This window comes from Pelobates fuscus, chromosome 9 (assembly GCF_036172605.1).
Source record: "Pelobates fuscus isolate aPelFus1 chromosome 9, aPelFus1.pri, whole genome shotgun sequence".
Lineage (NCBI taxonomy): Eukaryota > Metazoa > Chordata > Amphibia > Anura > Pelobatidae > Pelobates > Pelobates fuscus.
Window position 1 is genome coordinate 160,971,142 of NC_086325.1, and position 21,425 is coordinate 160,992,566.

The 21,425-nt window shown below is 39.3% G+C and overlaps 1 protein-coding gene across 1 annotated transcript; it reads left to right on the forward strand.

Moving 5' to 3' along the window:
• The first annotated feature begins 4,053 nt into the window (after positions 1-4,053).
• Positions 4,054-19,822, forward strand: ZBTB34 (zinc finger and BTB domain containing 34). Its single transcript, XM_063431635.1, has 2 exons — positions 4,054-4,161; positions 18,151-19,822. The coding sequence occupies exon 2, from the start codon at positions 18,172-18,174 to the stop codon at positions 19,648-19,650; it is 1,479 nt and encodes a 492-aa protein (XP_063287705.1). The 5' UTR covers positions 4,054-4,161; positions 18,151-18,171; the 3' UTR covers positions 19,651-19,822.
• The last annotated feature ends 1,603 nt before the right edge of the window (positions 19,823-21,425 follow it).

Genomic DNA, 21,425 nt, shown 5'->3' on the forward strand with positions numbered 1-21,425 from the left:
TGCCTGATCCTGTGTATGTGACTATCTGCCTGCGACTATGTGCATGTGGTGGATTTGACCGTGTATATATATAACTGTGTGTATCTTACTGTGTGCACATGACTTTGCAAAAATATACACCTGCATTCACACACAGGTCTAAATGCATATTTTTATCTGAATTAAATAACCATCACACACAGCCAATAAACCCAGCACAAATATCACATACAACCAATACACGCATATCACACACTGTTAATACACCCATTCAAATATCACACACAGCCAACACATAGCATACATATCACACAGTCATCACACCTATCACATACATAGACAACACAAACATTACATCATACATGGATAAGGGGGTGGTGGGGGGGGCGCTGTGAAGATTTTTCGCACAGGGCGCCTAAATGCCTAAGGCTGGCCCTGGCTGTGCCGGTGAAATAACGGCAGGCTAGAAACCCAAGTGTATGTTTGTACATATCTATATGTGGGTATAGGTATCTGTGTTTAGGTACGTTTATGAATCTGTTTATGTGTGCGTGTAGAGGTAATTGTCATTGTGTCTATGTTTGTATGAGTGTATATCTGTGTTTGTGCAAATTTTTTTAAAGGTAAAATCTGACACAAAATCCAGCAGTGCCCCTCAGAATTCAGGCTCTGGATCCGCCCCTGTGTGCAGAAATTAAATTTGCTAAAGTTTTTTTTCTCCACCAGACTTTGAATAAGCCCTACTGTCTTGGGTACTTTTCATACACATACCCATACATGTAGCATGTCCTGCAAAACCTTGTCAATCTGTCTGTCTTATTTTCTTAGGTAAATTATGGTCTAGTACAGGGATAGGCAACCTTCGGCTCTCCAGATGTTGTGGACTACATCCCCCGTAATGCTCTTACACACATAATGCTGGCAAAGCATTATGGGAGGTGTAGTCCAAAACATCTGGAGAGCCGAAGGTAGAAGTTCTGATCCCAAACTTGATTTGAGCCATATGCCGTATGTATGGGGTTTGAAAGCTCAATGCATGTAACCTTAGGCATATCCAGTATTATAATTCCCATTGTATTTCCATTAACGTAGTCTATGGTTGCAGGTTGTCCTCCATTTTGTTGTACAGACCTACATTCTGGGAGTCTGTCCTGGGTAGGTGTGGGTTTCCCCGCAAACCACACAGGCCCAACGCAAGTCATTTATTTTTTTAACCTTTTAGTTTGATGATATAAAAGGGCAGATACACATAGCAGACGTACATTTATATCTTGCGTTTACAATAGTGATATCAAATTTAATTAAAAGAGAGCCACGTAACACATGATGCAAGGGGGGTGAGGCCAGCTTTCATTAAGGGATTTATCTGCTAAATTTTATTACAAATTAGCTGAACTGGAAACACAGCTGACTTCAGATTTTTTATTTTTCTCCATTAAATTCAGCTATTTTGGTGAAAAATGTGTAATTTATTTAGAATTTCTGGACACTGCACCCTATGAGGGAGAGCAATGTTTCTATAATAACCCATTAATGCTGGATACAATGTTTTTATAATAACCCATTAATGCTGGATACAATGTTTCTATAATAACCCATTAATGCTGGATACAATGTTTCTATAATAACCCATTAATGCTGGATACAATGTTTCTATAATAACCCATTAATGCTGGATACAATGTTTCTATAATAACCCATTAATGCTGGATACAATGTTTCTATAATAACCCATTAATGCTGGATACAATGTTTCTATAATAACCCATTAATGCTGGATACAATGTTTCTATAATAACCCATTAATGCTGGATACAATGTTTCTATAATAACCCATTAATGCTGGATACAATGTTTCTATAATAACCCATTAATGCTGGATACAATGTTTCTATAATAACCCATTAATGCTGGATACAATGTTTCTATAATAACCCATTAATGCTGGATACAATGTTTCTATAATAACACATTAATGTTGGATACAATGTTTCTATAATAACCCATTAATGCTGGATACAATGTTTCTATAATAACCCATTAATGTTGGATACAATGTTTCTATAATAACCCATTAATGCTGGATACAATGTTTCTATAATAACCCATTAATGTTGGATACAATGTTTCTATAATAACCCATTAATGCTGGATACAGTGTTTCTATAATAACCCATTAATGCTGGATACAATGTTTCTATAATAACCCATTAATGCTGGATACAATGTTTCTATAATAACCCATTAATGCTGGATACAATGTTTCTATAATAACCCATTAATGCTGGATACAATGTTTCTATAATAACCCATTAATGCTGGATACAATGTTTCTATAATAACCCATTAATGCTGGATACAGTGTTTCTATAATAACCCATTAATGCTGGATACAATGTTTCTATAATAACCCATTAATGTTGGATACAATGTTTCTATAATAACCCATTAATGCTGGATACAATGTTTCTATAATAACCCATTAATGCTGGATACAATGTTTCTATAATAACCCATTAATGCTGGATACAATGTTTCTATAATAACCCATTAATGCTGGATACAGTGTTTCTATAATAACCCATTAATGCTGGATACAATGTTTCTATAATAACCCATTAATGCTGGATACAATGTTTCTATAATAACCCATTAATGCTGGATACAGTGTTTCTATAATAACCTATTAATGCTGGATACAATGTTTCTATAATAACCCATTAATGCTGGATACAATGTTTCTATAATAACCCATTAATGCTGGATACAATGTTTCTATAATAACCCATTAATGCTGGATACAATGTTTCTATAATAACCCATTAATGCTGGATACAATGTTTCTATAATAACCCATTAATGCTGGATACAATGTTTCTATAATAACCCATTAATGCTGGATACAATGTTTCTATAATAACCCATTAATGCTGGATACAGTGTTTCTATAATAACCTATTAATGCTGGATACAATGTTTCTATAATAACCCATTAATGCTGGATACAATGTTTCTATAATAACCCATTAATGCTGGATACAGTGTTTCTATAATAACCCATTAATGCTGGATACAATGTTTCTATAATAACCCATTAATGTTGGATACAATGTTTCTATAATAACCCATTAATGCTGGATACAATGTTTCTATAATAACCCATTAATGCTGGATACAATGTTTCTATAATAACCCATTAATGCTGGATACAATGTTTCTATAATAACCCATTAATGCTGGATACAATGTTTCTATAATAACCCATTAATGCTGGATACAGTGTTTCTATAATAACCCATTAATGTTGGATACAGTGTTTCTATAATAACCCATTAATGCTGGATACAATGTTTCTATAATAACCCATTAATGCTGGATACAATGTTTCTATAATAACCCATTAATGCTGGATACAGTGTTTCTATAATAACCCATTAATGCTGGATACAATGTTTCTATAATAACCCATTAATGCTGGATACAATGTTTCTATAATAACCCATTAATGCTGGATACAGTGTTTCTATAATAACCCATTAATGCTGGATACAATGTTTCTATAATAACCCATTAATGCTGGATACAATGTTTCTATAATAACCCATTAATGCTGGATACAATGTTTCTATAATAACCCATTAATGCTGGATACAATGTTTCTATAATAACCCATTAATGTTGGATACAGTGTTTCTATAATAACCCATTAATGTTGGATACAGTGTTTCTATAATAACCCATTAATGCTGGATACAATGTTTCTATAATAACCCATTAATGCTGGATACAATGTTTCTATAATAACCCATTAATGCTGGATACAGTGTTTCTATAATAACCCATTAATGCTGGATACAGTGTTTGTTCGGTGTATAATAAGACACTTTGTCCCGTGTGCCCTTTCTCCCTCCTGGCTCTGGTGTCTGTTGTGTTCCTGGTTGCGGTTTAAATAAAGTTGTTGAAGCCGTGGCGCGAACTGCCGGGGCGGTGACGTCGAGGGGGCGTGTCCTGGGGGGGGGAGGGGGAGGACGCCGACCCGGAAGTGGCCGCTGGGCGAGGTCTGAGAGAGTTTCCGGCAGCTGAGGAGGCCGGAGAGAGAGAGAGAGAGAGCGGTGCTAGGCCTGGGACTGGCCGCGCTGGCCGGAGCGATGTGAAGGGGAGAGAAGCGGCTCATTCTCCGAGGTAAGAGACTGCAGACCGTGCGGGACCCCCGGCTACCCCCCACCACAACCACCCCGGGGGGGAGCACCGCCCCAACTCACCGGCACGGGGGGAGGGGGGCACGTCACCAATATGGGGGCTCAGACTGACCCCCTGCCAGACATGGGACCCCCTGCCAGACATGGGACCCCCTAATATAACCCGGGACCCCCCTTTATTAACCCGGGGTCTTATAACCCGGGCCTGGGGGCGCTGAGACCCTCATAACCCGAGCACTTCCTAGCCTGGGGGTCCTGGGCCATTCATAATCCGGGGACCCCCCAGAGTTACCCCGGCCTGGGGTTCAGACCCTCCTAAACCAATAACCCTGACCATTTATCACCCGAGAACTTCCTAGCCTCGGGGTCCTGGGCCATTCATAACCCGCATTTCCCCAAATCCCCCGGGCCTGGTGGAACGGAGACCCTCGTAAACCAAAACCCCGGGCCTAGGGGCACTGAGACCCTTATAACCCGCGCCCCTCAGATTAACCCTGGCCTGGGGCCACTGAGACCTTCGTAATACTCCTTAGCCTGGGTGAATTTAGATCTTCCTAAACCAATACCTCGCCCGGGCTTGGGGGCACTGAGACCCTCATAACCCGAGCCCTTGTTAGCCTGGAGGTCCTGCGCCACTCATATTACACGAGACCCTCATAATAACCCGGGCCTAGTGTACCGAGCTCTCCTCCCCCCCCGAGCCACTTATAACCAGGGCCCCTTCACAGCCTGGGGTCATGGGCCATACATGACCAGGACCCCTCATAATCTGGGAGGCCTCATTACCCCCCCCCCCCCCCCCCCCCACATGTTACCCATCGAGCAGCTCCATGGACAGACAGGAGAGGTGGGGTGGCAGACCTTTAAACATGGCTATTCGCAAAATTATGAACTGTGGGTAAATCAGTGAATTTCAGATCCAAAGTTGAAGGAAAAAAAAAGAAACAATTCTGCTCGTTGTGATTTTTTTTTTCTTACGCAATTTTCACCCAAAATCGAACCGATTTTATGACATTTCACATTTTAGTGAGTAAACATGCAAGAAAATGTGCCCCCCACCCACTTTAGAGAGCTCAGTAATGGTGACTGCAAATTCAGTGAAAAGAGGTTGTAAGGAGCTTTCCTTTAGCAAGTGGAGATCTGTTTTATAGAGTTATAAATATTTTATAGAGATGTTTTCAGGATTTTTAAAAGATGTAAATTATATAATTATTAGTCTTTTTAAACATTTTCTTTCAAAAATGGCCCAGAAATTCATAATGTTTACAATTCTGGTTCTATACAGAATTTGCTGCATTTCTCTTGAAGGAAAAAAATCACAATTGTTTAATCACAACTTGTTTTAATCACAACTGTTAAGAAAATACCTATTATTTGTTTTTATTTATTTTCTATCTAGAATATTAAAGCATATAGTCTTAGACTTAATTAGATCATCATCATTATTAGGGAATCTATTTATCATTCTCCCACGACAGTATCTGGGGGTATATACACCTTTTCCTACACCCATGTTGCAATATATACAGTAAAATGTTATAAAAACATTGTGGGGTTCATTTGTCGCTTAAAAAATAGAAAAAAACTACCAGCAACCCCACATTCACTTAGAACCTCACTCTACTCTTAGGCAAGTGGAAGCCAAAAGGCTGCATAGTTGAACAGTTCGTGCGATGCTTGTCAGGCGTAAGGATATTTATTTAATGAGGAATTTACAGTATCATTGCAAGCTTGGCAAATTACCGGCACTGAAATAGCTGAGTTGGAAATTTTTCCGGCTAAAATAAATATTTTTTTCATTCAGATTTTTATTGAACAAAATGTAAAGCAGAAGCAGCATTCAAAAAGAGAGCCCTAGGATATAAAAAAAAGGAAGGAAATTTAAATATAGATGTCTATTTATGAAAAATAGTGAACATCAACAAAAAAAGGATTAGAAGGCGGCCATGGGGTAGGACAGGTTACAGAAATCTGTTTCATGATACCTAACGTACGAGTGACTGTTGGGCATCTAATCTTTCACTTCATGATAGTATTTTATAATGATAGAATTATTGGATGCAGCCTTATCACTATCTATTTACACAACCAAGCTAGGACACGAAAAGTGTTTGAAAGTTGAATAAGACGATCTGAGTTGTGATGGCGTCTTGGCAATTATAGCTTAACGTTTGTAATATAATCCATAATTTAGTGAAAAGCCCTGACTGTTTTGCATCTGATGTCCATAATCCTCCCCCAAACGATCCTCTTACGCCTAGCTCTATGGGGCGCTTAGATGTAGCTTGACAAATTAAATTCATTCTTTCAAGAGTAGTACTATTTTTATTTTATTTTCTAATTTATTTTGCTGCTATCAAATTGCATTTTCAGACCTCACAAGTGACTGCAGTATTTATGAATAACGTAGGCTGTTACTGGAGGGGTGGGGGGGAAAAGTAGTTGGGATAACCACTTTGCAGACTGTAAAAGCGTTTGTCATTTTGTTGGTTTTGAAAAAAGCCAACACTTGTTTTCTTTTGGCCTGGTAATTCAGATTGCCCTTTGATAGGACCTATCTCTGTTCATTTTAATAAGTTACTGCTTGTTTCTAGAAACCATTGTGGTTTGTCATTTCTGAGCATTATTTCGGCAGCGTGTTCTTCTAATATATTGCACATGGTTATGTGTATGTATACATAGAATAATGCTAAGTGTTGATAGTTATGGTGAGGGTCAAATAAAAGTCAACTCGTCGCTAATTTTATCAAATTCAGAAACCTACTGCTTTGAGTCTTGTGTATATATACACCGAACGTTTTGCTTTGGGATATATATTATATTTTTGAGATTGAAATGGCAGTAGTCCGGTTTTACATTCTCTGATATGCATATAAAGTCACCTTCTGTCCCTGTGTTTATCTAAATCTATACTTTCTTGTTAGGCAGTGGTGGGAATTATAAGAAAGTAGATCGTAGGCTAAAGGAGAAAAGAAGGTGACAAGTTCAGAGTATTAGGAAATGCATTTCAAGGAATGGGGAAATGAGAAGTTCCCTTTTGGCAAAGTCGTTAGTATAACACAGTTTAACTACCCTGTGATCACACATTATACTTTGCCAAACCTCTTGGTTTTTTTTCTACAATTTTTGTAAAAATGTCCACTTCCCTTGCAGCAGACGTTTAGTAAATCCTAGTTTAAAATGCTGATTGTGTGTTTTGTTTCCCCATCATGGGTGCTGTAAACTGAACTTTTCAAGAATGTGGCAGATATAAAGAAAGACCTTTGGCCCAAACCTGCCGTACGTTTTATTCACCAAGGCTAGCTTGTAAGGAAGAAGGACATAACAGATTATGCAGAATCAACATACATTGCTTGGAAGTAATTTTAATTCGGTAATATAGTATGAGCTTCTGCCAAGATTGAACATTCTTGTTCATCTCTATGCAGATTGACTTTGCTGCTTTCACAGAATTTCTGATCATGTTGTTCCAAACGCTTACCATAACCACTACAGTTTACTTTGAATACATTGTGTAGTTGCCTGGTAGTCCTCCAATGTAATTGGTAAAACTCAGTTTGACTTCTTGTCTGGGTCCACCGATTGCCGGTCACATCCTGAACCGGAAGTTGACAACTCCTACATGGACCTTTCTTTAACACTCTGCCCCGTGCAGGGCAAGCTCATTGGCTCAGAGCATGAACCAATGAGCTAAGCCCTGCACTGCCGGATTTACCTCACTGCAGAGTGCTTCAGGTTGTCAAAGAGGCAGTGACTGGAGACGGGTGTACCCCAGGTAAGTTAGACCGTTGCCAAACAGTTTGAATACTGCCCTTGGGGGAGGGTGGTGTCAAATAACCAGGAACCCTTTAGTGTGCTGCAGTGGTTATTATTTATAAAGCTCCAACAAATTCCACAGCACTGTACAATAGGAGGACATGTATTTATAACCAGACAAGTTAAACACACAAGAGCTTACAATTAACCTTTTTGTAGCTCAGCACTGAATGGGCTGCAAGTGCCACAATCCCCAGCAATTTAGTTTGAAGGGTTTGTTAGTTAAAGAGTGAAACCAGCATCTCATTCGCAATGTCTAGTTACTTAGCTTTGCATGAATTATACACACTCCTTTATGGGAGTTTCAGAAATGGAGCCGAATCACATACACCGTTTTGTTACAGAGTATGTACTTATTTAAATATTTTCACCCCTTCGATTCTTTTAAACTAGATTTAATTTATTAGAATCTCACAGGAATTTGTCGTACTTTCTGTTCACCTTCCTTGCAGTCGGTTCTGTTTTTACACAATGCAAAATCTGAAAGCATATTTGCATTTCTGTAGGTGTTTGCAGTGATTAATTTGCTCTTTCTATTTTGAGCTACGAACGACTGAAGCCTAGTTAGCACTGTGCAAATCAAAATCTGTCTTTTCATGCATCCAGCAGGGGGAAAAAAAATGTCCGAATTCTAAGCTGTGAAAGCGACTGGTTGCATTTTATAGGATAACATTACTGGGCTGTACAAGCCTTGCCTGACTGTTCCCAACTTGTAACTAGCGCAGCAATATTACATGTCACATTGCAAATGATTCATTTTCCTAAATAAGCCTGAGGCGTACAGTCATTTATCCTCAGAGTTTTTGTTGAGTTACTAGGTTTTGGTGAATTCTGCATTTCCTAAATTTCCCATCCACAAACAGCCGTGTATTCCTCCCCCCTTTTTAAAGCCCCACGTCACATTTATTGGTTATTTAAGTCAGGCAGGATTCCTGAGCCCCTTACAGGTCATAACTGGTAGAGCATTAACACTATAATAGCCAGAGGACCTTCAGCATTCATGTCTTGCACATTCCATAGTCCATATCTTTAAATAAAACCATATATCAGCATGCAAGAAAATAGATTAAATTATCTCCGTGTACTGCATCTGGTGCATGTCTCCTAACAAGATTTTTAACAATGGGGATGTGGGCAAGAAAGCATTTGGATTAGATTGTCCCCATCCCCCGTTTCTATGTTTTTCTAATATAAATTCCTTTAACAAGGGGCTTGTTTTTTGGGTGACACGTGGTAATACCAAGATTTGGTTCACTGATTGTGATTTGCATTTAGATTGTTCATTGTCATCAATTGCCATTTACACCTTTTTATTAACAGTTTTATTATTTATTTATTTTTAGTTTTGACAGTCATCTGCATGTGGAACTATTAGAAGAGAATAGTTACGGTACTTTATTAGCCTGAGATGCTTTGCCAATGACAGGTTAGCTTTTGGATACTTCGGTACATTTATACAAATGTAGCATGGCACTTCTATTCTGTTTTTGTACATGGTTCCAGATCAAATTAATACTTGCATTGTAAGTAAACAAACCCCATACTCTGACACCATCATCTCATTCTCAGTCTGTAGTGATGGCAATTAGTGTTTGTCTAGTGCTGGTTTTGTGATCAGGGTGGATACTTTGGTATAAAATAGTACAGCTTCTAGCAGCTGGTACCAAATACAAAATTTAAATATAAAAATACCCTTTTTGCGGAAACATGAAAGATTTGACACACAAGGTAGGGAATGTAGGTGAGGAAAGACATTCTCTCCCGCTCAGCTATTTATTTAAATGCGTGTGTTTTCAGCTTTCGATTGACAATACTTGGAACATCCACTGAGTCATTAGCAAAGTCTAATTGTTAAGAAAATAAAATGTATCCTAATATTTGTAAAACCAAAGTTAAAGACCTGCTGTCAAGAATATTGTCTAGGTCGAACCTTTGAAGCTCAATAGTACTGCAATTGGTGTATGCTTTGCCCCATACGTTTCCGAGCTCAGCACTACCAGTCCTGCACTGCAGGAAGTTATAGGAACATAGAGATATGTATAGGGGTACTGTAGAAACCAGAATATATACTATTTAACCTCTTACAGGGGCTCTCTTGGCACTAAAATCACTACATCTTGGTTTAGTGGTTTTGTTGCATAATCCCTGTTACTGCAGACTAATAACTTTACATATTGCTATTTTTCAGAAAACTTTAGTTCAGGCATCTCGAACTCTGAGCCCATCAGATGTTGCTGAACTACCACTCCCATGGTTCTCTGGCCATTTGTTGCATTCAAAGAATTCTGAGAGGTGTAGGCCACCTGTAGTTCCAGATGCACTACTTCAACGCTTTAATTTAAAGGGACACTCCAGGCATCCAGACCACTTCTGCACATTGGAATGGTCTGGGTGCCAACTCCCATCACCCTTCCCATCTAGTGGCTGTCTATTATCCCCATTGCCGCGCATGTGCATTAGGTCTCCCCTGCTGGCTGGCGTGGGCGGAGCCTGACCCAGCACCGAGGGAGGGACATTGGTGCTTGATTCAGCTAAGTGTCTGAAGGGGTTTTAACCCCTTCAGCAACATGGGATGGGGGGCAGGAGGGAGAGGGGAACTAGGATTCTCTAGTGCCAGGAAAACGGGTTTGTCTACACATTTGGTTTCATAATGGCACTGAATACGCTTTTCATAAAGAAGCATTGGATTGAATATATCCCTATGAGAAACATCGATTGGCTGAGCATTCAATGGCCGCACATGTCCAATATGGACCCTGTGCTTCCCTGTCACACCAGCCGCAGACCACTCTTATCCTCTGTGCATTCCCACACGATTGGTTGGGATCCAGGAGGGGCCACTGCAGACTCTATATCAGACGGCAGCGACTGCATTTGGCGTGTTAACGTACGCAGTCCGCTATGCATCAGGGCCATTTAAAGGCTCCACCCTATGAGTATGTTGCGAACGTGCATGTTTCCTTACTTGTGTACGTCTTGCCCACACATTTTGATGGCATGTGAACGTTTTATAGCAAATCACGGCCCTCTTAGGGCAATTTACACTTTATTTAGGCATTTGTTCTCTGCTCTGTCGTGGTTTCCACCCTTTTAATCTGAGAGTGCGTTTATGTATTGATTCTACTGTGTTATTGGCTTCTACCTTGACACGCCTTTTACATTCTCTGTTCTCTTGACCTCGGCATGTCCTGATCTAGTTTTTATGTTGTTTATGGCTCTAAGGTCTGGTAATAGGTTTTAGGGTTTTCTGGTACTTTTTTTTTTTTCTTGGGTTGGGGATCAGACTATCCTGACATTTTGTATGTGACTGACCTCTTTACTGTTATCACAGTCTAGTCTATGAATCGTCCAGGTTTGTGTGGGTTTCCCTTTTTATTTAAGGGTTGACACATCCAAACACAAGTGTATTGTTCAGGGTAGTCATTGCTGTGCTGGACCCCCCTCAACCCAGTGCCACGGCCACGTTCTCCCAACATCCAGATTCTCCACAGCTGATGTCACACTGGAGAGGTAGGGAATGCGGCTGAGGCGAGGATCATGCTGACTGGCACCAATGTGCCAAATTTACACTGGACTCACATTAGGCTCCTGGAACTCTTGTTCTGACTGGCCATGATTGCAGTCAGTGGTTGTGTTACATCCTAGCAGCAGAGGGGTTAACCTCTGTATGTGCAACCCTATGATGGTTTAAAATGTGTTATTTACCGCAGCCACCCTGGCTGAATTCATCAAGATTGATCTCAACCAATCCAAATTGCTGTGCTGCGCCAATTACATTTTCTCTTGGAGCATCATTTGATTGAAAACAGAGTCTGACTCTGTTCTCAGGGCTGACATTCCTCTTGTGGCTGTCAGGAAGACAACTAGTAGAGGATTGTTTAATCCTGCAATGGAAAATTGCAGTGTGTTACATTGCAGGGTTAAAAGGACAGGGTCACTGCGCTCGGACAACTTCTTTGATCTGAGGTAGTCGTGGTGCTTTCAGTAGTCCTTTTTAAAGTCTAAGCAAGTACTTGCAAAAAATGGTGTATTTCTTGGAGTGGACTGTTCCAGAACTGTAATAATGGATGACGTGATCCTCAAAAAATAATGTGGGCATTTTGATACAAAAGTCTGTTGTTTTTTTTTGTAAGCTCTGCATCATAATCCTTTTTTTCTTTTAATATCTTTTTATTTTCCTCCTTGCTATTGATTTTGTACGTGCTTTTCTGCAGAAGAAGCTGGCTTCATTTGCATATACATTTTATGTCTAAAAATAGTGTTGCTATTCGTAATTCCAGAAGCACGATCCCAGAATGTGACTTGGGACAATAGATACTGTTTAATGTGACACTATGCAGGTCTGCATTTGTTTTGACAGATCAGTTTGCAAGTGACCAGCGTATCTCTATTCATTATCCCCCCCCTTAAATCTCTGCAGTGTGAAGCTTCATTATGGGAAATAAAACCACTTATTACAGTTTATTTCGAAGCGGGATGAAGAATGATACTGCTTTATCTATTGGATTTCCCAGTGACGGCCAAGTCGTGCCTGAACTTAAAAAATAAAATATCTGTGCCCAGGTCGTGAGCTCCTTGGGGGCGGTTTAGGGAGAACGGAGCATGACTCTGGTGTTTAAGCGGTCTTTTATTTAACACTAAGTGAAGAGAGAGAGATGTTGCCCTCGGCACCCAAGGTGGCAAAAAAGGCAAGGGTTGGGGCTTTCTCCGAGGTTAATTTGGTGAGTTCCATTTTGATTTTTTTTTTTTTTAACAGAAGTCCTGTTTTTAGTTTGATACCTTAAGGGATCAGATTGTAATGCCCTATCCTGCTTTTGATGCCCTATCCTGCTTTTGAATTTCTCAGTTGAAGGATTGATAAAATATAGCAATTGCTGGAATTTATTTTGGCAGTGATCATTCCCAGTACAATAGCCAAATTACCAGCCGGGTTTGCGTCTGAATAGTTGTAATTTTTTTAATTTTTTTTTTTTTTGCTATTTGCTGATTAGTGTTGGTGTATATATCCTCTGGTTCACGAGACCAACTGGGTCACTTACTAAAGTAAGAACTATCAGGAAATCAAAATGAGTTGGAAGCATTCTCCTAGTCAGCTACACTCCCAGTTCGGCTACTTTGGCCTTAAACTTGCAAATCTCTGACATTTCTTACTTTAGCCAGCATCCCTCCAAGTTTGTCTGTAAAATAATGCAGGGTAATTGTTAGAATGCATGTCGTCCTAGCTCCACTCCTTATTTTGAAGCATTCTCATTTCCAAATCATCGTTTTTTTTTCCCCCCGTTTGTCTCATTAAAACATTAAAAAAGACAAAAGTAAGCCTTTCCTACCAGTAGGTTCTGAATGGGTATATAGTGCCTTGCCAGTGTGAAGAAATATAAATAATATACACACATGTATCCACATAAATATATAGATTTGTCTTCATGCCATATATATTGGTGTATATGTTGTAGGCAAATAGTAATTCCACGGGGGTGGGGGGGAGATAAGCTTTTGCCTAGGCAAATAGTTACTTGACCTTTTAAATACCATTAGCCTGGGACAAAAGCCCTTTGGCTAACTAGTGTTCAAGCAAATTGTTTCTTCTTCTTCTTTCAGATTTCAAAGCCATTTGCCTAGGCAAATGGTTTTGCCTGAATACTGGTTAGGCAAAAGTATTTTGCTTAGGCAAATGGTATTTTAAAGGTCAAATTTGCCTACTCCTGAAATTACTATTTGCCTACCACATATATATATATATCTCGGTGTGTAATCCTCAGACCTGCCCAATATACTTATATTTAAACTGCGATGCCAAGTGTTGGAGAGTCGAAGGACCTTTTCCATCCTAGAATAGTTAACCCCTTAAGGACACATGACACGTGTGACATGTCATGATTCCCTTTTATTCCAGAAGTTTGGTCCTTAAGGGGTTAAATAAAAAGTGTCAGGTGTATTTGCAACTTTGTATACTACATTACAGAAAGTGTGGTAGATACCAGAGAAGCCTTTCAGTGAGGCCATTATTTAATTTGGAAATATTAGTGATTTTACACCTTTTTGATTGGGTCTCCTCTCCCGGCACAGTCAACTTTACATATTTCTCTCCTTTTTCCCTGTCTCTGATTGATTTATTTGTAAAATTGGCAACTGAGAAAAAAAGTTACAATTTAAATATCAGAATTGAAATTTGGTTGATAACTAATTGTATAGAATTTCTGCTAGTGAGTCTTGTTACAGTTTAGATAGTAAACAAATAAATTGCTTTTTTTTTCTTCTATATAGAATTTATAAAATATATAGAGCTTTTTATTCCCTACATTCAGTCACTTTAAAAAGCTTTGACTAATATTGACACCTCAGTTTTTATGAGCCACTTTTCCCATAGTACCCTGCATGCCCTCTAACATGTAAGCTCATTGAGCAAGGCCCTCCACCTCTCTGTTCCTGTATGTCCAGTTGTCTGGTTACAGTTGCATGTCTGTTAGTCCACCCAGTGTACAGCGCTACGGAATGTGATAGCGCTATATAAATAATAATGATGATGCCTTCAGGTTTTTATTCTGTGTGAGCATCATGGGGAATGTAGTTCACCAACATCTGCAGTGCAAAAGGTGTCCATTACTGCTGTAGTAGCTCAATCTGTGCAGCATTTAATTTGTTTCACGAGGCATGTGAGTTCACATTTTTTTACCTGGAGAAGTCTTTTATTTAAAATGAGAGACAATCCCCAAATAATTTGAGGTGACAAGCTAGCATTATGTTAATGCGGCTCCTCGGCTTTGCAGAATAACTGTGTGTGTGCTTGTAAGACATGAAACCGTTAATTCACAGCAGATGAGAATGTCATTTAAAATCTGTGCTGGAACATTAATGCAGTGAGAACGCCTGAATTTAAATGGAGCCTAGATTTTCATGAATATCAATGACTGTTTAGAAAAAAAACACATGTAACAATGTATTCTCCATTCCTGTTAACCTACTTTTACTGGAGGATCCGGCAGCAGATTTCTACCCACGTCTGTGCGTTTTGCAAGCTCTGTCTTCGTTTAGCTATCCCAGGGGCAATTAGCTTTTCGCTTTTTTTTTTTTTTCTTTTCCATATACATATATTCTCAACAATAAGCATATTTAAGAAAAAAAAGACATTATGCATTTATTAAAACCTCTGGCCAGGCATTGGATGTTATCGGATTCCAAACACGTACCTCTGGTAGAATGCTGGCAAACCAGTGTAATGGCCATTTCCTTATCGCTCAGTATGTCCAATACAATATGTTTGTTTCATTTACATAGCTGGCCTGCTGCGATCCATTGCTTAACTGTTGGAGATGTTCTGAGCAGTACTCTATGCACATTACCTTCGTACAGTCCGTTAACACATAAAATGGTATTCAGGGTAATAACATGGTTTAGTGCGTTATTGTGAAGTTAGGGTTTTTCTGTTTAAAAAAGAAAAATTGATGTCATGTCTGAAATGTTTGATTATAAAGTAGTTAATACAGAATTTTATGTAGGGTGCATGTTGTGTTTGATCAGTACTATATGGAGTAGAGGGAGATGGATATAGATATATAGATATATATAGATATATATTCTTTGTCTAATAAGGTTAATGGCCTCCTACATTTTTACTAAATAAAGTACTCTTTGTTGAACCAGACTGTGATAGGTGTCCGACGCACCCTCTTGCACATAAGACTTAAAATACTTGGTTGGCCCAATTCTACTACTGTACTGCCTTACCATGTTTTTCTTTTAATTGAAGCCCAAGGTATGTGACTTCTTGGTGCTAAATCTTTCTTAGAGTCCAATCCCTATGGGCAATATTGTCCACTTTTGGAGTCTCCTGTGACTAGTGAATTCACGCCCCCACATTCCCGCCCCCACCCACTCCCATCCCCCACTAGGCAAGACCAGACACAAAATGTAGACTTGTACATCTGGTTTATTTTGTTTCTGCTGCTCATTTGCCGCATGGCCTTGACACCCGACCCTATAAATACAGTTTGTCACTGCTTTCTCTCACAAGGTGAGTGCACAATGATGCGAGGAGTATACCATGTGGGGCTGTGTTCTAGATCCCTGAAAGCATGCGATTTGTGCACCCCATGGGTGCAATGGAGTATCTGTGTGTTTTTCCAGAAGAGATCAGGAGTCAAAGACAGAAATTGTTTAGCAGGATCACATATATTTAACTACTAACAACGTTTTATAATATGGACTGTATTCCCCACTGTGTAATTACTTCTCCTGATTCCCAAAAATAATAAGAGTGCAATCCAATGTGGCACAGAATACAAAATGAAGAGGGCGAGGCGGGAGCATGGGAACGTGTAATAGAATCCATCCAGATGTGGTTACAGTGAAAAAACAATAAAGCAGAGTACGCTTTAGGACCTGGAAATGTAGTTCACTTATATTACTGGATCAGAATATTTGGCTGTGCAGTTCCTGTGTCCGCCATGTTGGATTCTACCAGCAGTGATTGAGGTACTCCTCTCTCTTCCGGAAAACATCTTCTTACATTGAGATGATATTTCCATCGATGGTGGAAAAGATGATTCACAACTCCACATTTTGGAGTTTGCAGTTAGGAAATCTTAGGCATATTAAACATTATAACAAAAACAGGGAGTATGAGAACTATTGTTTCTCTACCATCAGATAGCTGGTAGTAAATCTACGTGCCAGTCTCTGCCATCCGATAGCTGTTAGTAAATCTACGTGCCATTTTCTACCTTTAGATAGCTGGTAGTAAATCTACGTGCCAGTCTCTGCCATCAGATAGCTGTTAGTAAATCTACCTGCCAGTCTCTGCCATCAGATAGCTGTTGGTAAATCTACGTGACATTCTCTGCCATCAGATAGCTGTTAGTAAATCTACGTGCCAGTCTCTGCCATCAGATAGCTGTTAGTAAATCTACGTGCCAGTCTCTGCCATCAGATAGCTGTTAGTAAATCTATGTGCCAGTCTCTGCCATCAGATAGCTGTTAGTAAATCTATGTGCCAGTCTCTGCCATCAGATAGCTGTTAGTAAATATATGTGCCAGTCTCTGCCATCAGATAGCTGTTAGTAAATCTATGTGCCAGTCTCTGCCATCAGATAGCTGTTAGTAAATCTACGTGCCATTCTCTGCCATCAGATAGCTTAGTAAATCTATGTGCCACTCTGCTGTTATCCACATTAATTTTAGATTTATGTAATTCTCTGTAACCGCGTATAGTATAATTAATTTCTGTTAATACATGTTTCCCCATGCTACACACTCCAGTCGGCCACATCTTTGAAATTCCATATACCAATCCTAAGGATCTCAAGTAGGGAGTGCTACTGACTGTCCCTAGGGGTTGCATACTGGGGGGAAGAGCCATCTGGGATTTTTCCCACTGCCACCCCCTGGGGTATTATTTGTAAAGCCAGTAGTATATAGTAAACCATACGCTTGCTGTGGGAGTAGAATGTCTTTAAAAAGATAGATATTTGTTTCAAATTTGAATTCCCCACCCAAGTCACCATTTAGTGAATAACCCTCATCATGACTAAAGATAAAATCACATTCATGTTTGCACTTGCATGTAAGATTTCAGCCTTTAGCTAATGACCTGGAATGTGAGTTGTGTGTGGGTTTTTTTTTTTTGTAGGGGAGGAGGGGTTTAAATTCTGTATATGTGTGTATAATATACACAATGCAATAAAAAGGATTCTCAGTCTGTAATGGAGTTTATCAACTGTCCTTGCGTGCAGATAATGGATTCAGTCCTTAATCTGGGACGTTTATCTTGACACATTACAAATACATAAGACAAGCCAGCATGACCAGAGAATTACAAACTCTTTCCCTACATCGTGAAAATCTGGTGGTTACTAAAAAAATCCTATTTCAAATAACTTTTTTCAAATAACTTATTCCCCCACCAGCAGTAAATGTCACTGAACGTTTGAAAAAAAGTATTTTTTTTTTAATTCCAAGATGGCCGCCACCACAATGAAAAAATGTCAAATAACAAAGTGTCTAACAGCTAAACATACTATAGCTTGGTTGGGGGAACATACTCTGTATGAACTATTTATTTTAATTTAATAAGGAAAATTGTGTACAATGTTGCTATTGTTTAAATCATTCACATCTTTACAACTTCACATTTATTTATTTATTTTTTGTTTTATTACAGTTAACCTGAACGTCTGCCAACATGGACAGCAACAGCTTCATTCAGTTTGATGTGCCAGAATACAGCAGCACGGTTCTCAGCCAACTTAATGAACTGCGCTTGCAAGGGAAGCTATGTGACATCATCGTTCATATCCAGGGACAGCCGTTCAGAGCTCACAAAGCTGTGCTGGCCGCAAGCTCTCCGTATTTCCGTGACCATTCTGCACTAAGTACCATGAGTGGCCTATCTATCTCCGTTATCAAAAACCCTAACGTCTTCGAGCAGTTGCTTCTATTTTGCTACACTGGAAGAATGTCTCTGCAGCTAAAGGATGTGGTGAGCTACTTGACGGCAGCAAGCTTCCTTCAAATGCAATGCGTGATAGACAAGTGCACTCACATTCTTGAGAGCATTCACTCAAAAATTAGCGTTGTTGGTGTCAATTCAGCCGGTGGCGAAGAAGGTCAAAGTGGTCAGAATGGCGTGAAAGATGATAGCTACTTTGCCAACCCAGGAGAGATCTCCCCTCCTTACTGTGGACAAGTGCGGCAGTCCATCATAGGCAGCGACTTAAAAATAGACTCCATGACTAACAAAGCTCTACGGAATCGTTCTCAAGAAGAGGGCCATTCTGACCGGGGAAGCAGTGGGAGCATTTCAGAGCATGAGATTCAAATAGAAGGCGATCAAGAACATGTCGATATGACCCGGGATAACCAAATCACTGAAGTGAAAGTAAAAGCGGAGAAATCAGACCGACCAAGCTGTTCTGATAGCTCTTCTTTGGGTGATGATGGCTATCACACAGAGCTGGTTGATGGAGAGCAAGTGGTGGCGGTCAACGTAGGAGCCTATGGGTCTGTACTGCAGCATGCCTACTCATTTCCCCAAGCTGCTTCCCAGTCTACCACCGTTTCAGAGCCCTACGGTACCATTAGCAACTCAAGTCCTTCCAGATCAATGCTTAGTTGTTTCAGAGGAGGAAGAGCGCGCCAAAAAAGGGCTTCCCACTTAGGGAGTGACATGCAAAATGTGATCCAAAGCTCAGAGAACGAGACCGTTGTGAGCACGCCAAGTTACGAAAGCAGTCCACGTGAACGAAGCACCAGAGGGTACTGGCACCCGTACAACGAGAGACTAATATGTATTTACTGCGGCAAGACCTTCAACCAGAAAGGAAGTCTCGACCGACACATGCGGCTGCACATGGGAATCACTCCGTTTGTGTGCAAGTTTTGCGGGAAAAAATACACCCGTAAAGACCAACTAGAATATCATATTCGGGGCCACACAGATGACAAGCCTTTCCGATGTGAGGTGTGCGGGAAATGCTTTCCTTTCCAAGGCACTTTGAATCAACATTTAAGGAAAAACCATCCTGCTGTGGCTGAAGTTAGAAGCCGAATGGAATCTCCAGAACGATCAGAAGGCTACGCGGAACAAAATGATGTTTCTGCTTCTGAATCAAACCTGGACTCAAATGTTGAGATTCACACCGTGTCTACTACACCCGATTAACACCAGATATGCCAAGGGCATAATGTATAAAGCACACATATCACATTAATCAATGCATATTTTTAATATTGGCTTATTTGGTAATATAACTCTTTTAAGCAGAGGATGCTTTCCTTCCATATATTTTTTTTTTTTATTTATTTTTTTTTTGGGTGCAGGGTGGGCTGCCTCTAAAAGATAATAAAAAAAAAAACTTTATAAAATATCTGGATGACACACTAAAGTAAGACTTTTTTAAGTGGCTTTTTAATTATTTTTTTCCCCTTTTTTGCTTTGCAAGGAGACAGGGTACTATTGCACTCCTGATTAAGCGTATAGTAAAAAAAAAAAAAAATTGGAAAACATTAGAAATACGTGGTTTTCATTAGATGAGTGTTTCTGTGAGAAATTTTATAAATCTAATGTTTATGAATAGCTGTCTACTGAGAAAAGAGGCTTTTTTCCATAGATGTTGCAAATTATTAGACCTTTGCAAACATGTGACACCACAGTGTGATGTCACTGATCGTGCTGTTAATTAAGCTATAATGGCATTATCGTTTTGGCAATTATTTGAATGTGTTGCAGCTTTGCTTTACGGTAACCCAGAGTACATCCTTTCATCGATGTGTCTGTCAGGCTGTGTTGCTTGTCGTAATTTATCTCCCATCCACCGACATACTAATTAATGCATGGTAGTTCTTTCTAGCCAGTAACGTTTCACACCAAATTATTATAATGTAATACTTTGCAGGTGCTTCATTCTTTGGGTCATACTCTTTCCCATCAAACACCAATGGGTGAGACTTTTGCAGAAAATTGTAAATTTGATATTTTTAGTGATAATTGTTTGTGTGTTCAGTAAATTTTAAAGACCTCTGAGTGGGCTATAATGTGGCTTTTCCCCTGGGCCTACCAATCTAGGTAAAGTACTTTACATTGTGTGTGAGTATGTATATATTTTTTTTTATTCTCCTGTCCCTTCCAGTTGATCTGACCGGTCTATCAATATTAGACACCTGTAGTTAAAGTTATTCAGAACAATGTTAGAACAGCTTAATACTGGTTACCAACTTATTGATATGACACACAAAATTTTCCGGGAATGTAAAAGAAAACACCGGAAAATGTTTAACTCTGGCAACACCCAGATCACTGAACGAAACCATTCTTCCAGCCGATGAGCTGTAAGTGCTAATACCATCCATTTGTTGTTTATAAGCTACCCAGAATCCATCTGGGAAAACCTCTAATTCTGAGTACAGCTATTCGTAATCCCATTATAAGTTCAATTGTATAATTAAATGAATGTACGGAAAGTGAAAACTTTTTAAAAGCTTTCAGTCGAAAGTTGTATTATGTAGTAGCGCTATATCGTTCTTACTGTTTTTTTTAAGTTTTATTTCCCTCCTAAAAATTAAATATTACTTTCTTCTAACGTCAACCTGATGCCATAAATGGCCAAGTGCATAGCTAACAAAAAACAAGTTTGGGTTTCTGTCCATCATTGACAATAGAAGCTGAAAAAAAAAAAAAAAAAGTTGGTGCTGACTTTTTAACCATTTTTGTAGTTTTTTAGACCGTTTAGAGATAGCCGTGTTTGTTTACTCTTTTAAAAAAAAATAAAAAATATTGTACTGTGGAAACTTGCTGGGTAAACCATTCTACAGAAAAAAAATCACTGCGTAAATGGGTTTCACAGAGACATTTGAAGGGACTTTGTTATTTTTATGTACAAGCGATACCTCTGATACTGTCTCTATCCCTTGTTTTAGGTTCTTCTCCCCTTTTGCACA

Bases quoted from the DNA above. Each gene is read 5' to 3' on its own strand.
- ZBTB34 (XM_063431635.1), top strand. From the start codon at position 18,172: ATGGACAGCAACAGCTTCATTCAGTTTGATGTGCCAGAATACAGCAGC.